The sequence below is a fragment of the Pseudophryne corroboree genome, chromosome 10, assembly GCF_028390025.1.
Source record: "Pseudophryne corroboree isolate aPseCor3 chromosome 10, aPseCor3.hap2, whole genome shotgun sequence".
NCBI lineage: Eukaryota > Metazoa > Chordata > Amphibia > Anura > Myobatrachidae > Pseudophryne > Pseudophryne corroboree.
The window spans coordinates 328,121,257-328,144,951 of record NC_086453.1 but is presented as its reverse complement, the minus strand read 5'-3'; the positions used below and the strand labels follow the sequence as shown (position 1 = coordinate 328,144,951).

Here is a 23,695-nt window from a genome sequence, read left to right as displayed (position 1 = left end):
ATTATTCCACACTGTTGTGGTACCGAAGCCGGACGGCTCGGTGAGACCGATTCTAAATCTAAAATCTTTGAACACTTACATACAGAGGTTCAAATTCAAGTTTGAGTCACTCAGAGCAGTGATTGCGAACCTGGAAGAAGGGGACTACAAGATGTCTCGGGACATCGAGGATGCTTACCTTCATGTCAAAATTTACCCTTCTCATCAAGGGTACCTCAGGTTTATGGTACAGAACTGTCACTATCAGTTCAGACGCTGCCGTATGGATGGTCCACGGCAACCCGGGTCTTTACCAAGGTAATGGACGAAATGATGATATTCCTTCGAAGGAAGGGAATTTTAGTTATCCCTTACTTGGACGATTCCCTGATAAGGGTAAGATCCTGGGAGCAGTTGGAGGTCGGTGTAGCACTATCTCAGGTAGTGTTGCGGCAGCACGATTGGATTCTCAATATTCCAAAATCGCAGCTGGTTCCGACGACTTGTCTTCTGTTCCTAGGGATGATCCTGGACACAGTCCAGAAAAAGGTGTTTCTCCCGGAGGAGAAAGCCAGGGAGTTATCCGAGCTAGTCAGGAACCTCCTAAAACCGAGCCAAGTCTCAGTGCATCAATGCACAAGGGTTCTGGGTAAAATGGTGGCTTCCTACGAAGCAATCCCATTCGTCAAATTCCACGCAAGAACTTTCCAGTGGGACCTGCTGGACAAATGGTCCGGGTCGCATCTTCAGATGCATCAGCGGATAACCCTGTCACCAAGGACAAGGGTGTCCCTCCTGTGGTGGTTGCAGAGTGCTCATCTTCTAGAGGGCCGCAGATTCGGCATTCAGGACTGGGTCCTGGTGACCACGGATGCCAGCCTGCGAGGCTGGGGAGCAGTCACACAGGGAAGGAATATCCAGGGCTTATGGTCAAGCCTGGAGACATCACTTCACATAAATATCCTGAAGCTAAGGGCCATTTACAATGCTCTAAGCTTAGCAAGACCTCTGCTTCAAGGTCAGCCGGTGTTGATCCAGTCGGACAACATCACGGCAGTCACCCACGTAAACAGACAGGGTGGCACAAGAAGCAGGAGGGCAATGGCAGAAGCTGCAAGGATTCTTCGCTGGGCGGAAAATCATGTGATAGCACTGTCAGCAGTATTCATTCCGGGAGTGGACAACTGGGAAGCAGACTTCCTCAGCACGACCTCCACCCGGGAGAGTGGGGACTTCACCCAGAAGTCGTCCACATGATTATAAACCGTTGGGAAAAACTCGACAGGTATTGCGCCAGGTCAAGGGACCCTCAGGCAATAGCTGTAGACGCTCTGGTAACACCGTGGGTGTACCAGTCAGTGTATGTGTTCCCTCCTCTGCCTCTCATACCCAAGGTACTGAGATTGATAAGATGGAGAGGAGTAAGCACTATATTCGTGGCTCCGGATTGGCCAAGAAGGACTTGGTAACCGGAACTTCAAGAGATGCTCACGGAGGATCCGTGGCCTCTACCTCTAAGAAGGGACCTGCTCCAGCAAGGACCCTGTCTGTTCCAAGACTTACCGCGGCTGCGTTTGACGGCATGGCGGTTGAACGCCGGATCCTGAAGGAAAAAAGGCATTCCGGATGAAGTCATCCCTATCCTGATCAAAGCCAGGAAGGATGTAACCGCAAAACATTATCACCGCATTTGGCGAAAATATGTTGCGTGGTGCGAGACCAGTAAGGCCCGACGGAGGAAATTCAACTGGGTCGATTCCTACATTTCCTGCAAACAGGAGTGTCTATGGGCCTGAAATTGGGGTCCATTAAGGTTCAAATTTCGGCCCTGTCAATTTTCTTCCAAAAAGAACTAGCTTCAGTCCCTGAAGTTCAGACGTTTGTAAAAGGGGTACTGCATATACAGCCTCCTTTTGTGCCTCCAGTGGCACTTTGGGATCTCAATGTAGTTTTTGGGTTCCAAAAGTCACATTGATTTGAACCACTTAAATCTGTGGAGTTAAAATATCTCACATGGAAAGTGGTCATGCTGTTGGCCCTGGCCTGGGCCAGGCGCGTGTCAGAATTGGCGGCTTTATCCTGTAAAAGCCCTTATCTGATTTTCCATTCGGACAGGGCGGAATTGAGGACTCGTCCTCAGTTTCTCCCTAAGGTGGTTTCAGCGTTTCACCTGAACCAACCTATTGTGGTGCCTGCGGCTACTACGGACTTGGAGGACTCCAAGTTGCTAGACGTTGTCAGGGCCCTGAAAAAATATGTTTCCAGGACGGCTGGAGTCAGGAAAACTGACTCGCTGTTTATCCTGTATGCACCCAACAAGCTGGGTGCTCCTGCTTCTAAGCAGACTATTGCTCGTTGGATTTGTAGTACAATTCAGCTTGCACATTCTGTGGCAGGCCTGCCACAGCCAAAAATCTGTAAATGCCCACTCCACAAGGAAGGTGGGCTCATCTTGGGCGGCTGCCCGAGGGGTCTCGGCTTTACAACTTTGCCGAGCAGCTACTTGGTCAGGAGCAAATACGTTTGTAAAATTCTACAAAATTGATACCCTGGCTGAGGAGGACCTGGAGTTCTCTCATTTGGTGCTGCAGAGTCATCCGCACTCTCCCGCCCGTTTGGGAGCTTTGGTATAATCCCCATGGTCCTTACGGAGTCCCCAGCATCCACTTAGGACGTTAGAGAAAATAAGAATTTACTTACCGATAATTCTATTTCTCGTAGTCCATAGTGGATGCTGGGCGCCCATCCCAAGTGCGGATTGTCTGCAATACTGGTACATAGTTATTGTTACCAAAAAATCGGGTTATTGCTGTAGTGAGCCATCTTTTCTAGAGGCTCCTCTGTTATCATGCTGTTAACTGGGTTCAGATCACAAGTTGTACGGTGTGATTGGTGTGGCTGGTATGAGTCTTACCCGGGATTCAAGATCCTTCCTTATTGTGTACGCTCGTCCGGGCACAGTATCCTAACTGAGGCTTGGAGGAGGGTCATAGGGGGAGGAGCCAGTGCACACCAGATAGTCCTAAAGCTTTCTTTAGATGTGCCCAGTCTCCTGCGGAGCCGCTATTCCCCATGGTCCTTACGGAGTCCCCAGCATCCACTACGGACTACGAGAAATAGAATTATCGGTAAGTAAATTCTTATTTTAAATAGGAACAGTTCGCACATTTGACGCACAGCCCAAAAAGGGGTATGTTTTTGCTGGCAAGGGGCATGGCCACACAATAGTAAATGCAAAAATGTAATATATATCAAGTATATATATATATACAGGCGCAATAAATGAGTGGTTTTCTCCTAGCTGCTGAGATTGGAGAAAGTCAATCTCCAGAACAAGGAAAACAAAAGGAAGTGAATTACAGCGCTAATACAACTGATGCTAATGATATACAAATTTATTCATTAAAACAGACTGATGTTCAGTATACATAAAAATATAAAAATTGCTCTTAAACCAATTTATGGACATATAATAGACTCCTCAGCAATAACCTTATCTAGGCAAGTCCATATATTAATGTTTGGACAACAGGTCTAATTTTCAGCAGGACCAGTTTTAATTAGTTACCCATCAGGTGTTCCAATGCATGGATCCGGATCAAGGTCCTTAGTGGAATGGACTCTGGTTCACAGTTCGTTTTTATTTGACATTTCAATGTCCAGCACACTGTGTTCCACTTGTAAATGAATCCTGGAAAACTTTCCTTCCTTAGACCAAGTTGGATTCGGGATCCTGGTTCACAAATAGCATGAAGATGGGTGGTCCTGGGTCATCAGTCAATTAGCATAAACAATTTACTAAAATCAAGCATTTTAGTAAATTGTTTATGCTAATTGACTGATGACATCATTTCCCCTATAAAAAGGGGCCAAATTCTTACCAACACATCACCCTTTGAGAAAGCTGCCTGGAGCGGCGAAACGCGTAAGGGAACACTGCTCTTAACCATTGGACGCGACTCAAGACAGCATTATCAGGCTCTTCACCCAGGACCACCCATCTTCATGCTATTTGTGAACCAGGATCCCGAATCCAACTTGGTCTAAGGAAGGAAAGTTTTCCAGGATTCATTTACAAGTGGAACACAGTGTGCTGGACATTGAAATGTCAAATAAAAACGAACTGTGAACCAGAGTCCATTCCACTAAGGACCTTGATCCGGATCCATGCATTGGAACACCTGATGGGTAACTAATTAAAACTGGTCCTGCTGAAAATTAGACCTGTTGTCCAAACATTAATATATGGACTTGCCTAGATAAGGTTATTGCTGAGGAGTCTATTATATGTCCATAAATTGGTTTAAGAGCAATTTTTATATTTTTATGTATACTGAACATCAGTCTGTTTTAATGAATAAATTTGTATATCATTAGCATCAGTTGTATTAGCGCTGTAATTCACTTCCACACAATAATAATAATAATAATAATAATAATAATAATAATAAACTTTATTTGTCATTAACAAAATCGACAACGAAAATGTAAATGAAAAAGCAATAGGAGTCTCACAAAGCCATAAAAATAACAGTAACATTTGCTACATTTGGAAAACAATTGCACACAGCCTACTGATCATTTAGCAGCCGGATAGCAGTTGGAAAAAAGCTGTTTAACATGCGGTTTGAATGAGCGCGGATACTCCTGAACCGTTTTAAGGATGGCAATTTTTCAAAGATCAAACAATTTGGATGACTCTCATCAGTAAATATACTCCTAGCTTTCCTTAATACATTTCTAGTATACAAGTCTTTCATACTTGGCAGAGGCACCCCAATGATCCTACTGGCAGTTTTAACCACCCTCACAAAAGCTATTCGTTCTGCTGTAGTGCAATTTCCGAACCACACTATCATCCCATATGTTAAAACGCTCTCTACTATACTGTGATAAAACCTAACCAAAGTGCTTGTACTTAAGCAAACAGCTCTAAGCCTCCTCAAAAAAAAAAAGGCGTTGCTGCGCCTTTTTAATCAAGAAGACACTGTTCGTAGACCAAGTTAGGTCGTTTGTGATATATGTACCTAAAAATTTAAAAGAGACCACCTCCTCTATCGGTTTTCCATCCAAAGACACAGGAAATAGTGGTCTATTACAACCTCGCCTAAAATCAACAACCATCTCCTTTGTTTTAGACGTGTTTAAAACCAAACAATTTATATTACTCCATTCCAGTAAACGTAAAATTTCAAATCTATAAGATGAATCATTTCCACTTATCAAGCCGACAACCGCCGTGTCATCTGCAAATTTCACTACTTTGACGGAATCAGAAGTTGAGAAACAATCATACGTAAAATAAGAATTTACTTACCGATAATTCTATTTCTCGGAGTCCGTAGTGGATGCTGGGGTTCCTGAAAGGACCATGGGGAATAGCGGCTCCGCAGGAGACAGGGCACAAAAAAGTAAAGCTTTTACCAGATCAGGTGGTGTGCACTGGCTCCTCCCCCTATGACCCTCCTCCAGACTCCAGTTAGGTACTGTGCCCGGACGAGCGTACACAATAAGGGAGGCAATTTGAATCCCGGGTAAGACTCATACCAGCCACACCAATCACACCGTACAACTTGTGATCTAAACCCAGTTAACAGTATGATAACAGAAAGAGCCTCTTAAAGATGGCTCCTTAACAATATAACCCGAATTTGTTAACAATAACTATGTACAGTATTGCAGATAATCCGCACTTGGGATGGGCGCCCAGCATCCACTACGGACTCCGAGAAATAGAATTATCGGTAAGTAAATTCTTATTTTCTCTATCGTCCTAAGTGGATGCTGGGGTTCCTGAAAGGACCATGGGGATTATACCAAAGCTCCCAAACGGGCGGGAGAGTGCGGATGACTCTGCAGCACCGAATGAGAGAATTCCAAGTCCTCTTTTGCCAGGGTATCAAATTTGTAGAATTTTACAAACGTGTTTTCCCCCGACCACGTAGCTGCTCGGCAGAATTGTAATGCCGAGACCCCTCGGGCAGCCGCCCAAGATGAGCCCACCTTCCTTGTGGAATGGGCCTTAACAGATTTAGGCTGTGGCAGGCCTGCCACAGAATGAGCAAGTTGAATTGTGTTACAAATCCAACGAGCAATCGTCTGCTTAGAAGCAGGGGCACCCAACTTGTTGGGTGCATATAGTATCAACAGCGAGTCAGATTTTCTGACTTCAGCCGTCCTTGAAATGTATATTTTTAAGGCTCTGACAACGTCCAACAACTTGGAGTCCTCCAAGTCGCCAGTGGCCGCAGGCACCACAATAGGTTGGTTCAGGTGAAACGCTGATACCACCTTAGGGAGAAAATGCGGACGAGTCCTCAGTTCTGCCCTATCCGAATGGAAGATTAGATAAGGGCTTTTATAAGATAAAGCCGCCAATTCAGATACTTTCCTGGCGGAAGCCAGGGCCAGTAACATAGTCACTTTCCATGTGAGATATTTAAAATCCACCTTATTCAATGGTTCAAACCAATGGGATTTGAGGAAATCTAAAACTACATTTAGATCCCACGGTGCCACCGGAGGCACCACAGGAGGCTGTATATGCAGTACTCCTTTAACAAAAGTCTGTACCTCAGGAACTGAGGCCAATTCTTTTTGGAAGAATATTGACAGGGCCGAAATTTGAACCTTAATAGATCTCAATTTGAGACCCATAGACAATCCTGATTGTAGGAAATGTAGGAAACGACCCAGTTGAAATTCCTCCGTCGGAACACTCCGATCCTCGCACCACGCGACATATTTTCGCCAAATGCGGTGATAATGTTTCGCGGTGACTTCCTTCCTTGCCTTAATCAAGGTAGGAATGACTTCTTCTGGAATGCCTTTCCCTTTTAGGATCTGGCGTTCAACCGCCATGCCGTCAAACGCAGCCGCGGTAAGTCTTGAAAGAGACAGGGACCCTGTTGTAGCAGGTCCCTTCTCAGAAGTAGAGGGCACGGGTCGTCCGTGACCAACTCTTGAAGTTCCGGGTACCAAGTCCTTCTTGGCCAATCCGGAGCCACTAGTATTGTTCTTACTCCTCTTCACCGTATAATCTTCAATACCGTTGGTATGAGAGGCAGAGGAGGAAACACATATACTGATTTGTACACCCAAGGTGTTACCAGTGCGTCCACAGCTATTGCCTGTGGATCTCTTGACCTGGCGCAATACTTGTCCAGTTTCTTGTTGAGGCGAGACGCCATCATGTCTACCATTGGTCTTTCCCAACAGTTTATTAGCATGTGGAAGACTTCTGGATGAAGACCCCCCTCTCCCGGGTGAATATCGTGTCTGCTGAGGAAGTCTGCTTCCCAGTTGTCCACGCCCGGGAAGAACACTGCTGACAGTGCTATTACGTGATTCTCCGCCCAGCGAAGAATCTTGGCAGCTTCTGCCATTGCACTCCTGCTTCTTGTGCCGCCCTGTCTGTTTACATGGGCGACCGCCGTGATGTTGTCCGACTGAATCAACACCGGTTTTCCTTGCAGGAGTGGTTCCGCCTGGCTTAGAGCATTTTAGATTGCTCTTAGTACCAGAATGTTTATGTGAAGAGACTTTTCCAGGTTCGTCCATACCCCCTGGAAGTTTCTTCCTTGTGTGACTGCTCCCCAACCTCTCAGGCTGGCGTCCGTGGTCACCAGGATCAAATCCTGTATGCCGAATCTGCGGCCCTCCAATAGATGAGCCTTTTGCAACCACCACAGAAGATATACCCTTGTCCTTGGCGACAGGGTTATTCGCAGGTGCATCTGAGGATGCGACCCTGACCATTTGTCCAACAGATCCCTTTGGAAAATTCTTGCATGGAATCTGCCTAATGGAATTGCTTCGTAAAAAGCCACCATTTTTCCCAGGACTCTTGTGCATTGATGTACAGACACCTTTCCTGGTTTTAGGAGGTTCCTGACAGGTCGGATAACTCCTTGGCTTTTTCCTCGGGAAGAAAAACCTTTTTCTGAACCGTGTCCAGAATCATCCCTAGGAACAGCAGACGTATCGTCGGAAAACAGCTGCGATTCTTGGAATATTTAGAATCCAGTCGTGCCGTCGAAGAACTACTTTAGATAGTGCTCTTCCGACCTCCAACTGTTCTCTGGAACTTGCCCTTTTTAGGTCGTGCAAGTAAGGGATAATTTAGATGCCTTTTTTCTTTGAAGAAACATCTTTTCGGCCATTACCTTGGTAAAAAGGCCCGGGGTGCCGTGGATAATTCAAACGGCATCGTCTGAAACTGATATTGACAGTTCTGTACCACGAACCAGAGGTACCCTTGATGAGAAGGACAAAATTTGGACATGGAGGTAATCCTTGATGTCCAGGGACACCATATAGTCCCCTTTTTTCCGGTTCGCTATCACTGCTCTGAGTGACTTTATCTCGATTTGAACCTTTTATGTAAGTGTTCAAAACATTTTAGATTTAGACTATGTGTCACCAAGCCGTCTGGCTTCAGTACCACAATATAGTGTGGAAAAATAATACCCTTTTCCTTGTCGTAGGAGGGGTACTTTGATTATCACCTGCTGGATATACAGCTTGTGAATTGTTTCCAATGCTGCCTCCCTGTCGGAGGGAGCCGTTGGTAAAGCAGACTTCAGGAACCTGCGAGGAGAAGATGTCTCGACTCTCCAATCTTTACCCCTGGGATAATACTCGTACGATCTAGGGGTCAACTTGCGAGTGATCCCACTGCGCCCTGAGACTCTTGAGACTACCCCCCCACCTTGAGTCCGCTTGCACGGCCCCAGCGTCATGCTGAGGACTTGGCAGACGCGGTGGAGGGCTTCTTTTCCTGGGAAAGGGCTGCCTGCTGCAGTCTACTTCCCTTACCTCTATGTCTGGGCAGATATGACTGGCCTTTTGCCTGCATGCCCTCATGGGAAAGGAAAGATTGAGGCTGAAAAGACGGTGTCTTTTTTAGCTGAGATGTAACTTGGGGTAAAAAAGGTTGGATTTCCCAGCTGTTGCTGTGGTCCCCAGGTCCGATGGACCGACCCCCAAATAACTCCTTCCCTTTATACAGCAATACTTCCATCTGCCGTATGGGATCTGTATCACCTGACCACTGTCGTGTCCCTGACATCTTCTGGGAGATATGGACAACGCACTTATCTTGATGCCAGAGAGCAAATATCCCTCTGTGCATCTCACATACATATATATAGAATGCATCCTATTAAATGCTCTACATGAATAAAATATTTTCAGTCAGGGAATCCGACCAAGCCAACCCAGCACTGCATCTCCAGGCTGATGGCGATCGCTGGTCGCAGTATAACCACCGTATGTGTGTATATACTTTTTAGGATATTTTTCCAGCTTCCTATCAGCTGGCTCCTTGAGGGCGGCCGTATCTGGAGACGGTAACGCCACTTGATAAGCGTGTGAGCGCCTTATCACCCTAAGGGGTGTTTCCCAACGTACCCTAATTTCTGGCGGGAAAGGGTATAACGCCAATATTTGCTATCGGGGTAACCCTACGCATCATCACACACTTCATTTTATTTTATCTGATTCAGGAAAAACTACAGGTAGTTTTTTCACTCCCACATAATACCCTTTCTTGTGGTACTTGTAGTATCAGAAACACGTAACACCTCCTTCATTGCCCTTAACGTGTGGCCCTAATGAGAAATACGTTTGTTTATTCACCGTCGACACTGTATTCAGTGTCCGTGTCTGTGTCTGTGTCGACCGACTGAGGTAAATGGGCGTTTTTAAAACCCCTGACGGTGTTTCTGAGACGCCTGGACCGGTCCTAATAGATTGTCGGCCGTCTCATGTCGTCAACCGACCTTGCAGCGTGTTGACATTCTCACGTAATTCTCTAAATAAGCCATCCATTCCGGTGTCGACTCCCTAGAGAGTGACATCACCATTACAGGCAATTTCTCCGCCTCCTCACCAACATCGTCCTCATACATGTCGACACACACGTACCGACACACAGCACACACACCGGGAATGCTCTGACAGAGGACAGGACCCACTAGCCCTTTGGGGAGACAGAGGGAGAGTCTGCCAGCACACACCAAAAACGCTATAATTATATAGGGACAACCTTATATAAGTGTTTCTCCCTTATAGCATCTTTTATATATATACACAATATCGCCAAAATCAGTGCCCCCCCTCTCTGTTTTAACCCTGTTTCTGTAGTGCAGTGCAGGGGAGAGCCTGGGAGCCTTCTCTCCAGCTTTTCTGTGAGAGAAAATGGCGCTGTGTGCTGAGGAGATAGGCCCCGCCCCTTTTTCGGCGGGCTCGTCTCCCGCTATTTTTGAAGTTAGGCAGGGGTTAAATATCTCCATATAGCCTCTGTGGGCTATATGTGAGGTATTTTTTGCCTCTAATAAGGTTTTTATTTGCCTCTCAGAGCGCCCCCCCCAGCGCTCTGCACCCTCAGTGACTGTTGTGTGAAGTGTGCTGAGAGGAAAATGGCGCACAGCTGCAGTGCTGTGCGCTACCTTTAGAAGACTGCAGGAGTCTTCAGCCGCCGATTCTGGACCTCTTCTGTCTTCAGCATCTGCAAGGGGGCCGGCGGCGCGGCTCCGGTGACCATCCAGGCTGTACCTGTGATCGTCCCTCTGGAGCTTGATGTCCAGTAGCCAAGAAGCCAATCCATCCTGCACGCAGGTGAGTTGACTCCTTCTCCCCTCAGTCCCTCGCTGCAGTGATCCTGTTGCCAGCAGGAATCACTGTAACATAAAAAACCTAGCTAAACTTTCTCTAAGCAGCTCTTTAGGAGAGCCACCTAGATTGCACCCTTCTCGGCCGGGCACAAAAATCTAACTGGAGTCTGGAGGAGGGTCATAGGGGGAGGAGCCAGTGCACACCACCTGATCTGGTAAAAGCTTTACTTTTTTGTGCCCTGTCTCCTGCGGAGCCGCTATTCCCCATGGTCCTTTCAGGAACCCCAGCATCCACTTAGGACGATAGAGAAATAGAGAATATAATAACGGGCTCAAAACGCACCCTTGTGGAACCCCCGTACTTATACAGATCTCACTAGACATAAATTTACCAAGCCTAACTACTTGCGGCCTTGCTGTCAAAAAATTTAAAATCCAATTGCACGTGAACCCGTTTACGCCTAGGTTAAAAAGCTTCGAGACCAAAGATGTTGGTACAATAGTATTAAATGCGGAACTAAAATCCACAAATAAAATTCTCACATAGGTCCCTTTCTTCTCTAAATGGGTCTGTGCCTGATGTAAAACAGTCAGGGCTGCGTCCTCTGTAGACCTATTCTGCCGATACGCAAATTGAAAAGGATCAAAGTTCGCAGGAAAGTGGGATTTAATATGTTTTAACATCAGCCGTTCGAAGCATTTCATAACTAATGAAGTTAGCGCAATGGGCCGATAATCATCCAAGCACTTTGGTACACCCTTTTTGGGTAGGGGGATGATTTCTGTATGCTTAAAACACTTGGGTATTTTACAGACCTGCAAAGAGATATTAAATAATACTGTAAAAATCCCAGCTAATTCATTACAACATTTCCTAAGAACTTTCCCATGAATCCCATCTGGGCCAGCGGATTTGCCCGTACTAACACCTCTTAGACACTTCAGCACCTCTTGCTCATCCAAGACTAACGAGGCCTCACCAGGTCTAATCCCAACCGCTTCAACACTAGTTGAATCATGTCTGTCAAATCTTGAATAGAAGACATTTAAATCTTCCGCCATAGTGCTATTTACTGCACTTGACACCACCTTCCTAGGTTTATAATCCGTAATATCTTGCAGGCTACGCCACATACTCTTAGTGTCATTGCACTGTTTTAACTTGACCTCCATTTCAGTTGAAAATTCCCTTTTAGCCTTTTTTATCCCTCTCCTCAAATCTGCTCTGGCCATTGAGTATGCTTCCTTATCCCCTGTTTTAAAAGCTATGTCCCTTGACTTTAACAATGAGCGGACTTCGGAGTTTAACCAGGGTTTCTCGTTCGCAAAGACTTTAAAGCACCGCTTGGATGTAACACTTTCAGTGCAGCAGTTTATATAGCCTATCACCGAAATAGCTAATAGATCAATATCAATAGACCCGCTCCTCATGGACTCCTCAATTAACAACTCCCAATTTGTAAAAGCTAAAGAGTCCTGGAGCCTTTCTACAGCATTTTCCGGCCAAACAGTAATAGTTTTCTTTGTGGGCCTAACCCGTTTTACCAGAGGTATATACTTAGGGATCAGGAACAGGGAAACATGGTCTGATGTCCCAATATGTGGGAGGACAACAGTCTCATAAGCAAGATCCATATTTGTGTATACCTGATCTAAAATATTATCGCCACGTGTTGGCACCTGAATATTTTTATAAAATTTAGGTAAGACCGACTGTAAGTCAGTCTGATTAAAATCTCCAGCAATAGTAACCCCAATTCCAATTACGTCACACAGTACTGCAACTTCATTCACATTTGATCATGTGATAGTGTCCATAATTCATATTACACCCCACAGTAGTATCACTTTACCTTATAAACGTTACTCCTCACAGTAGTGTCCCTTATTCACACTACATCACACTGAATTGCATTCATACACATAATACCACACAGTAATGCCCCTTACACATATGAGACACATTATTAATGTCCTTATAAATATAATGCACCTTACACATTATGACAACCTTTATTAATGCCCTTTTACACATAGTGCCCCCTACACATTTGCTGCACATTAGTGCCCCTATACACATAATGACACACATAATGTCCCTTACACATATGCCGTACATTATTAATGCCCTTATACACATAATGACACACATAGTGCCCCCTACACATTTGCTGCACATTATTAGTGACCCTATTAACATAATGACACACATACAGTAGTACCCTTTTACACATATGCCGCACATTCTAAATGCCCTTATACACATAATGACATGCATAGTGCCCCTTACACATATGTTGCACATTATTAATGCATTTTTACATGACACACATAATGCTCCTTACACATATTCCGAACACTACTGCACAACCAACCCACTCACATGCACACAGCAATCACACTGCCACTAACACTGTGACCTCTGCCTCTGCCTGGATACAGATGTGTCCTCATAAATCTTGCCTCAATGCTAACGTTTGGCACCTTTTTCTAATGAAAATGCATCTTATTTGCATTGCTATGTGGCTAGGATGCACAAGCAGCTTCTGCTGATTAAACTGATATGCAGCATGCCTATATACTGTGTGATAAACAAAAGGGAGAAAGAAGAAGGCTCTTGTGTGGGCGCACTCATTAATGGTAGTTAAATAACTAGAATGAATAACACTAGGTTGATTAGTCAGCAGATAAAACAAAATTTATTTGGAAATATTAAGAATATAATTGCCCCTGGTTGAGGAGATGTGAATGATCCCAGATAAAAATGTTCTGGTCCTGCCTCAGGAAATGAGATGGAGAGGGGTAGAGACACTGCAAGTCATAAACCCTTTCTCACCCGGCCAGTACAGATGATCTGTATTAATGAGATCAATTAAGTCAATTGATTTTAGATTCTGTCATAATCCTAATGAAGAAATAACAGCTATTATGGCAATAAGTAATAATAGAAACAAATCAAAGGATATACCAGGGTAAAGAAAGAAAAGGATAGGAACAAATGGTGATGCTGCTGTTGGAGTCACATACCACACATCATATGCAATGATTGATGTTCTACAACACTGAGTATTCCCTGTGAGTCTCCACCTCAGGTACTAACTCAGCCCACACTGTTTCGCTTCCAAGATCGGACGAGATCGGGCATTAGCAGTGTGGTTTGATAGTAGAAGGATTTGGTCAGACGTCCAATGAGAGTGCACCTATATAGGGGGGGATAATTAGCTGGGTCTTATAGATACAGTGTGGATCTGCTTTTTGTGTTAGGCAGGAGACATCAAGTCCCACACCGGTGGTATTGTGTCCCTGGATCACAAATGAGAGTCCACGAAAAAGGAAGATATATAGATTTATGAAAAAAAACGAAGATATATAGATTTATGAAAAAAACCCTAGAAAGGATAATGGAGATCAATTAGGCTGTAGTTATTAGGAACGGGTGATAAAAATTACCCGTCCGTATAGATACAAATGGATAAAGAAACACGGATCAAGAATTTTTTTTTTTTTTTTATATATATGTGTACATTGGTACTGGTGTAAGGAACAGAAAATATGTCAAAGATAATTGTAGATACAAATAAATAGTACTGGTATATGCAATGAAATAATCACTAGTGACATGGGTGTCATTAGAAACACTTTGTGTGAATTGGAGCTGTTATAATCATTAGGATATAGGGAAATAGACATGAAATTCTCATATAACCCATGCAGCAATATGACAACAGGATCTGCAGGAGGAAAGTCAAAGAAGAATGCAGTATTTCTTTCCTATAAAATGCAGTTTTTAATCCTGATGCAATAAACTAAGATGCATAAGCCTGGAAAAAGGCATAAATGAAGCTGCACGGATATAGATACAATTTCTATGACAGCTGGGCAAAAATTAGCCCAGAATGGCAGGATGGAATGATCTGACCTGAGGCTAGGAGTGAATCACTTGCAGTTGGACAAAACAGGACCCATTGGAATGGAAAACATGTTTCACCCCTGTGGGGCTTGCTCACTTCCTGGGTCTGTGTGTGAAAAGCTAGGAGATTTATACCTCCTGATTAGGACTGTATCCAATGAAAAAGGAGGCTGGGTAATTGGTGTGAGTGGATGCTGTGAACAGCTGATATCTGCAGCCAGGGGAAGTGCTGGGACGGAAAGGAAACACTGAGGTCCGCGGCGCCATTTTGGAAGAGGGCAGTTAGCCCTTAGTTGTATGGCCATGGTTCTATAATGATGAAAATATAAATAAAATAAAAATAAAATTAAAAATAAAAGAAAGAAGAACAGACCTGGTGTGCAGTGTGCGATAGGTCTGCGACTGGACTGTATATGAAAATGGACCTGAAAAAAGGAGTCCATTGCTCCATCTTATTTGCATTGCTATGTGGCTAGGATGCACAAGCAGCTTCTGCTGATTAAACTGATATGCAGCATGCCTATATACTGTGTGAGACTGTGGCTGTATCTGCATATGAAATGCTTCACACAGAATATAGGCATGCCACATATCATTTTAATCAGCAGAAGCTGCTGATGCCCCTAGGCATATCAAATGCCCTAGGCAATTGCCTAGTTTGCCTATGCCTATGGCCGGCTCTGGTCACATATAGTGTGACACAGAGCGTGCCAAGTCCAGTCTGTTTAATTCCACATGCGAATTGTTATACTTAATAGAACATAATATTGAGTCAGTCAGTCTGTTTTGTGGTGGCAGATCCATCAGAGCAGTCATGGCAGTATTATGGTTTGTGAAGGCTCAAGAACAACTAACTTTTGGGGGGCTCCAATAAATAATTGTCAATATGATGATCTGGTGGCTAGCCAATCGGAGCTCGTGGACCTGCAGTCAGTCAGGAGCTACTGCTGTGGCCGCTCCTGATTGACTACCAGTCCGTGAGCTGCCGGACCCCGAGTCACCACCACAGGCTACCAGGCTCAATTTGCACCACAGGTTACCCGGGTCCTTCCTGAGCTACCAAGGTCGGATTCCTGGGTATCTGGACCTGGGTTATTTTTTAAGGACCCTTTAACACCAAACGTTGACCCCGGTTTTCCTGGCAAAGAAATATTCTTGGCTTATCTTCAGACTTTAGCACAGAAACTTGGTGACTCACCTCTATTCAGTAGTGGTATCTCTTCAGAACAGTGCCTGTTTGCCTTTGCAGTTGGACTCCCCTTGTCAGAGCCGGCCATAGGTATAGGCAAACTAGGCAATTGCCTAGGGCATTTGATATGCCATGGGGCATCAGCAGCTTCTGCTGATTAAAATGATATGTGGCATGCCTATATTCTGTGTGTAGCATTTCATATGTAGACACAGCCACAGTATATAATCATGCTGCATATCATTTTAATCAGTAGAAGCTGCTTGTGCATCCTAGCCAAAATAAGATGCATTTTGATTAAAAAAAGATGCCAGACGTTAGCATTGAGGCAAGATTTAGGAGGACACATCTGTATCCAAGCAGAGGCAGAGGTCACAGTGTTAGTGGCAGTGTGATTGCTGTGTGCATGTGAGTGGGTTGGTTGTGCAGTAGTGTTCGGAATATATGTAAGGGGCACTATGCGTGTCATTATGTGTATAAGGGCATTAATAATGTGCGGCATATGTGTAAAAGGGTACTATTGTATGCGTGTCATTATGTGTATAGGGGCACTAATAATGTGCAGCAAATGTGTAGGGGCACTATGTGTGTCATTATGTGTATAAGTGCATTAATAATGTGCAGCATATGTGTAAGGGACATTATGTGTAAAAGGGCATTAATAAAGGATGTCATAATGTGTAAGGCGCATTATGTTTATAAGGACATTAATGAGTCTCATATGTGTAAGGGGCATTACTGTGTGGAATTATGTGCATAAATGCATTACTAATGTGTGGCATTATGTGTATAAGGTGCTCTACTATGTGGCGTTGCAAATAGAAAAGGCACTACTGTGTCATCTGATGTGAATAAAGAGCAATAGGGTGTGGTGTAATGTGAATAAGGAGCAATTCAGTGTGATGTATTGTGAATAAGGGGCTCTACTGTGAGGAGTAACATTTATAAGGTAAAGTGATACTACTGTGGGATGTAATATGAATTATGGACACTATTGCATGATCAAATGTGAATGAAGTTGCAGTACTGTGTGGCGTAATTGGGGTAACTATTGTGTGGCCATGCCCCTTGCCAGCAAAAACACCCCCCTTTTTGGGCTGTTCCCAAAATATAGGGGGTACAAACACCAAAATAAGGACTGCTATGGGTGAGGGGTGATGGTGCTGGGAAAGAGATGTCAGGTCAGAGGCGGAACCAGCGGTGGTGCTAGGGGGCACCAGCCAAAATCTTGCCTAGGGCATCATATTGGTTAGGGCCGGCTCTGCCCCTTGTCATGGTGGGACAGGGACATTTTCCCATTTTGCCTGATTATTAAGTCAGCCAAGTTACCATAAGAAATTAACAATCTTCCCATGTGTTGTCGCACAGATAGATGTATGCCAATAGTTCAGTATGTATACAGATGTGTCCTAACCTCAATACGGTATACGGCGTGAGAGGCCCGGTGCACTGAGCCGCTCCGAGAGGTGCAGTGTAGTGTCTTTTACTTGAAATTGCGTGTCCTATTGGCATTATAGACGCAGCGAAACACCACCAACAGCGTATAAGATATTCTGTACTGCGACTGTAACCGCACATGAACTAGTCTTAAACACGTACAAAGTGGCAGATGATCCCACGGAACTTGGCATGAGATAAAGTCGCAGCAGCTGCATTGCAACACTCCTTATACAGTCAGCATCATTCACACACAGATGTAAAATTGTCGCAAATTGATCAGTGCAATCTAGCAAAGTAGTTTTGTCATTTCCAGTTGTTTTATTTGTTTGAATAAACACATTTTGAGCGAGAAAGACATTTGGCGCCAGAAAGTTGCCCGGGACCTAACGCTCCATGAGGGGCTGTTTGGTTCTATTGAAGTCACAATGTAGGAGGACCCACCTAGAGCTGGCTCTACAACTTACAGTAACTACTTAATTACTCAGCTATATGAGTGTGTGTAAACTACATTTCATGTTTTCTTTTAGAATATTGTAAATTTTATTTATAAACTTCATGTTTCGCTGAAATCTTTGTTGCTGGAATAAAATGACTCAATTTGGAATCTGTTGTATGTGAATTCTCTAATATATCCTTCTGGTTAAAAATAAAGTAAAAAAATAAATAAATCAAAGTATACCTTTACTAACACATGTTACAGGACAGTGACCATCCCTGTTGGTCAGGGATTATTTGTAAGTGTACATATATCACGTTCCATTGCCTGTATTTCATTTATCTGCCATTATTGCTCTTTCCACTCTCTGATGTTTATCTCTCTTTCTTCCTTTATGAACACTCTCCTCTTCTTCTTCCGTTATATAGCACCCTCATATCATAACCATAAATTCAAGGTTCATATCACCGGGCTATCAGTCATGATCACCTGTCCTAAGGAAGGAGAGACAACTCTGAAGAAAGACAATGTAGCTAAAAGCTCAAATAAAGAAGAACACGGACTGTATTCTTATTCTTCTTCAGATAATGGATTATATAACTGTGAAAATAAATACCTCTACCTGCATGCCTATGGTAAGGAGCATGTTTATTTTATTTTTTATTCCTGCTCCGCAGGGTTTTCAGTACTGAATAGAGGGTATCGGGACTGCGCATACCCGTGATAATCCAAAATCGAGCACAAGGCCATCAAGGTTTTTTACCTCAATAAACTTTGCACCCAATTGAAATCCCCTCCCCCAAATGTTAACATATGTCAAATTGACATAGAGAATATTACAGCATTACCGTTAGGGTTCGGGGTTAGGGTTACTTGAAACATACGTTGTCATCAGTGTGACTACAGTATGTTGACTTGATTAATGTCGGCGTGCTGAACATGTTGAAATTCTCATGTCGATATTAAGGCCCAGATTTATCACGACTTGGAGAGTCATAAATTCCACGGTGATACAGGGGGACATCCCGAGTTGATCGCACGTAGCAACTTTGTGCTGCCCCTGCGATCAACTAGACGCCGCCTATGGGGGAGTGTATTTCTGCATAGCAGGGCTGCGAACGCTTGTGCACCCCTGCTATGCTAAAAAAGTTTCCTGTAAAAGAAGACCAGGGTATGAGTTACTTACCCTGTGTGATCGATCCAGCGATGCAGGTCCCGGAATTGACGTCAGACATCCGCCCACCAAACGCCTGGACACGCCTGCGTTGGACTCACCAGTCCCCAAAAACGGCGTGTTGCCGCCCGGATCCGCCTTCCTCCTGTCAATCTTCTTGCGGTCGCCGCTGTGATTGCTTTTTCTTCGCTCGCAGCGTCGCTGCCTGGTGACGGCCGTCACCGGGCAACGACGCACCTGCGCAACGACGTGCCTGCGCAATGCAGCCACCGCATGCAATCGGGTCGGAATAACCCCCACAGTACCATACGATCAGGTTCTAATTGTCATTTTTCAAACACAGCCTGCAACATGACAGTTAGGAACTGATTGGTTTGTACTTTATCACCGTACTATTTATCACTGTCCAAGGCTTGATAAACCGGGGCCTATGAATTTTGACATTGGGACTGTCGACCTAATATAACTGAACCCGTTTAAACATTATTCCCAGTGAACGGGGCCTAGTTATCATTGGTGGTAGTGGGCCCTTATTCCTTATAACTGCATATCACAGCGGAAAGGAATCATTTTTGGGATCCCAGCAGCCTAAGCTCTGTACTTGTCTTGAGCCAGGTGTAGTAACCTCAGTAACCTTCTGCTGTCCCCTACAGTGTGTGAAACCTGCACAGATGTCTCTATTATTATGGTGGCCGTTATCCTGATTGCTGACGGCCTGGTCACAATTGGTGTGTCCTTCATCATCTATTTTGGCTGCAGGAGAAAATCTGGACGCACCAGAGAAGGAGGATTTGGAAATGGAGGACATAAGAAAGGTAGCATGGGGAAAAAGGACGAGTGAGACAGCATAAAGTCTGATCAGTGAAAGACTAGGGTACCTGCCTCAGGGGACACGGGAGCTGGGTAAACATGAAGTATACTGTATGAGCATTTTACATTACATAAGCCTGGCTAATGTCATTTCTGATGGGATAGGTGGATCCACAACTGAACGTTATCCTTTGCTATTTTTATCCATCTTCTTTTCTTCAACAGGCAGAAAAGAAGTTCCCCCGCCTGTTCCTAATCCCGATTATGAGGTAAATATAATACAGTTTCTGAGGGTGCCCTTTGTTATAGCCAGTGGGCTAGATGCATTATCGTTTGGAAAGTGATAAAATGGAGAGTGAAAAAGTGCCAGCCAATCAGGTCCCACCTGCCATGTAACAGGCTGTGTTTGAAAAATGGCAGTTAGGAGCTGATTGGCTGGTACTTTTTCACTCTCCATTTTATCAATTTCCAAGCGATGATGCATCTGGCCCAATATGTGACAAGCTGTTACAAAGCCATTAAAAGAGGCCACTTCTATTCAATATAGGAAACTATAGGATTAAGTGACATCCAATCTTATGTCAAACAGCCATGACATAGGGGGTTTCCAGACACATTGGACTTTTATCAAGGGCCCCATTCAGACCTGATCGCTCCTCTGCGAATTTGCAGAGGTTTGCGATCAGATAGTCGTGAAAATCTGTTCCGTGCAAGTCTGCGTACGGCGTGTGAAAAGCTGTGCAAACGCTGGCCAGCTGCAAATCCGTTCACAAATCACTCACCATCTCATAATCTTCCCAGTCTGTGCAGTCTGTGCATAGCCCAGGACCTACCCTACAGTGTGATAGAAACATTCTTATTCAGAGCTGACGTCGCACACCCTCCCTGAAAACGCTTGGGAACGCCTGCATTTTTCCTGACACTCCCAGAAAACGGCCAGTTACCACCGCCAAACGTCCGCTTCCTGTCAATCAACCTGCGTATGCCTAGCGGTCAAATGGCGCTGAATTCTTTCACAGTTTGGCCTCGCGCATGCGCACTACGATCCATATGCATGCGCGGTCAATCGATAATCCTCCGCCTTGCGAATTCGCACTACAGCAATCGGGTCTGAATTGGGCCTTTTGTCAGTTGGTCGTGCAATTGCAATGTGCTTTTTTTTTTTTTTAAAGTCGCATTTCTGTGACCTATATAGAGTCAGTTTCCTCGGCAGACCTCGTGCTGCAACTACCGTACCTCCCCTTGGTTGCGGCTCCCTTCCCTTGTGGAACCTGGCTGAGATGAGACTGGATAGCAACTGGAGGCATAGCTAAAAATTGCAGCACACAATGGAAATATATTGAAGCCAATGGCTGGACAATGCACCTAATAGTACCCTAGTGGCTTGTAGCATCTGAATTGCTTGCAAAGTATATATATATATATATATATATATATATATATATATATATAATATTAATTTCAGCTCTTAGAAATAGATATGCAGGCTTCTCTTTCACTCAACTGTGCATTCATTGGGGCAGATTTATTAAGCTCGGTGAAGTGATAAAGTGGAAGGTGATAAAGGACCAGCCAATCAGATCCTAACTTCCATGTTACAAGCTGGGTTTGAAAAATGACAGATAGGAGCTGACTGGTTGGTCCTTTATCACCTTCCACTTTATCACTTCACAGAGCTTAATAAATCTGCCCCATTATTCTTTATGTATATCAAAATGAGGGTTCCTCGCCATGTGCCTGTTTAATCACTGCTCCCACTGTTTCATGCATTTGGTTAAATGGGAGTGGTTTTCACATTTGTGACCAATTGCAGTCATCACTATGAATGAACTGTACACTTACACCACCAGGGTCACAGCAGACACAAGCTGTGTTTGAGACCTTTCCACGGTCATGTTTGTTATAACTTCAGACTACATGCCCAGAGCTTGCCCTTAAAGTACTTTAGTTGCAATCGCATACCCGCTACAGTTGCATTCCCGCCCAATTCATGTGGTTCCACGCCAATCCCAGACTCAGTCTCAGCCCCTAGCTGCAAGCAAGTCTCAAGTCACGTTTGAGACTGATTGAGAAAAGCAGCGCGGGCGCAGTGCAAGCAGTTCCATCCTGTGACCCAAGAAAATCACAAACTGCATTTCATCCTGACTGTGAATAAGGCCCATTGTCGCAAAGGCCCTCATTCCGAGTTGATCGCTCACTAGCTGCTTTTAGCAGCCGTGCAAACGCTAAGCCGCCTCCCTCTGGGAGTGTATCTTAGCTTAGCAGAAGTGCGAACGAAAGGATCGCAGCGCGGCTACAAAAATATTTTCGAGCAGGTTCTGAGTAGCTGCAGACCTACTCCTAGCATGCGATCACTTCAGACTATTTAGTTCCTGTTTTGACGTCACGAACTCGCCCTGCGTTCAGCTAGCCACTCCCCCGTTTCCCCAGGCACGCCTGCGTTTGTATCTGACACGCCTGCGTTTTTCAGCACACTCCCTGAAAACGGTCAGTTACCTCCCAGAAACGCCACATTCCTGACAATCACTCAGCGATCAGCAGTGCGACTAAAAAGCGTCGCTCGACCTTGTGTGAAACTGCATCGGCTTTTGTGAAAGTACATTGCGTGTGCGCACTGTGCCGCATACGCATGCGCATAAGTGCCGATTTTAAGGCTGATCAATGCGCTGCGAACAACGGCAGCTAGCGATCAACTCGGAATGACCCCCATTGTTGGAACAATTGCCTATCAAAACCAAGGTTCAACAAAATATAAACTGGAAAGCTGTGCAGGATTAATGTTGCTATTAAGATGCCTTCTGCTGCTCTTCGTGGGTCGTTATGGGCATACAATTGTAATCCACTTGCCCTCAGGAGCGCTACTCTCCGACTTATAGGGAGATGTACTAAGCAGTGATAAAGGTGGAGAAGTCAGCCAGTGGAGAAGTTGGCCATGGCAACCAATCAGCATTGAAGTAATGTTTAGAATTTGCATACTATAAAATTATTCAGAGCAGCTGATTGGTTGCCATGAGCAACTTCCCCACTGGCTCACTTCTCAACTTTTATCACTGCTTAGTACATTTCCCCCTTAGGATTGTATACCACACAAAAGGAAAGGCTCAACCTGGTGGAAAAATGCAGAACAAAATACATGACACAACCACACAGTATGGTCCATACTTGCCGACTGCAGGAGTGGGGGTGTGAGTGTTGTGGGAAACTGGGAAGGCTGGGTTAGATGACGCAATTACCGGCACTGTGAAATGGGGGCCACAATGACGCAATTATGCGCACATTATATAATTGCTCGCCAACTGGGCGGCTGCAGGCAGTTGGCTCCGGAAGACTTGCCCATTCTTTAGGGTGGTCGAAGGCACAACATAATTTTCAGGCGCAAGTATGGACACGACATTGGTCATATTAAAAGTGACCTTACCATAAATGAGAAATCATTACAGTGTTATGGTGGGCAGCTAAGATGATGGCCCCGCGGGTTAGGGCGATGAAGCTGAGGATTTACACTTAGATGTGACCTTCAGTGTACTGTAGCTCTGAATTTGTATTCACTATTGATGAAAACTAAACCAGTAATAACTAATCACGTATTATTAATGTAATTGACAGCAGTTGTTTGTTTGATGTTTTTGTTGTGATTGTCATTACAGCCAATCCAGAGAGGAAGGCGGGAATTGTACGATGGATTGAACCAACCTTTTAAATAATCTACAGGACCTGTATTTACTACCGTATCTTATTTTTTTCCTATGTCTATATGTATAATGACTCCACTGAAGCTGTTTACAGAACAACTAAAGCCGCTGTTAGACAATAATATATGTCATAGACTGTGTGTTACTCAGCTGCATTATATATGCAATAAAATAAAAGTCTGCATGCAAGGCTCTTATGTAGAATGAAGGTCAAATGTCACTGTAATGAAGCTGTGCCATGGTTTAAAGACCTAATGCCAAACGATCTAATAGACTCCACCATCGGCTGCACCATAGAAAAATGCACCAGCCCTATGTCAGGAGCAGATGTTCCGTCTGAGTATGGCCTCCAAAGGGAACGACTGAGTGTCTGTTACAAAACATAGGCTCTGTGCGTAGGCTCTGTGTGTAGGCTCTGTACTTATGCTCTGTGCGTAGGCTCTGTGCGT

The 23,695-nt window shown here is 44.5% G+C and overlaps 1 protein-coding gene across 1 annotated transcript in view; it reads left to right on the top strand.

Moving 5' to 3' along the window:
- Positions 1–23,430, top strand: part of LOC134965593 (T-cell surface glycoprotein CD3 epsilon chain) — a 66,092-nt gene extending 42,662 nt beyond the window's left edge. Inside the window, exons 3-6 of the mRNA XM_063941946.1 lie at positions 17,999–18,205; positions 19,398–19,559; positions 19,780–19,823; positions 23,202–23,430. Coding sequence (XP_063798016.1) covers positions 17,999–18,205; positions 19,398–19,559; positions 19,780–19,823; positions 23,202–23,258 — 470 coding nt within the window. The 3' untranslated portion in view covers positions 23,259–23,430. The remainder of the gene's footprint in view (positions 1–17,998; positions 18,206–19,397; positions 19,560–19,779; positions 19,824–23,201) is intronic.
- The last annotated feature ends 265 nt before the right edge of the window (positions 23,431–23,695 follow it).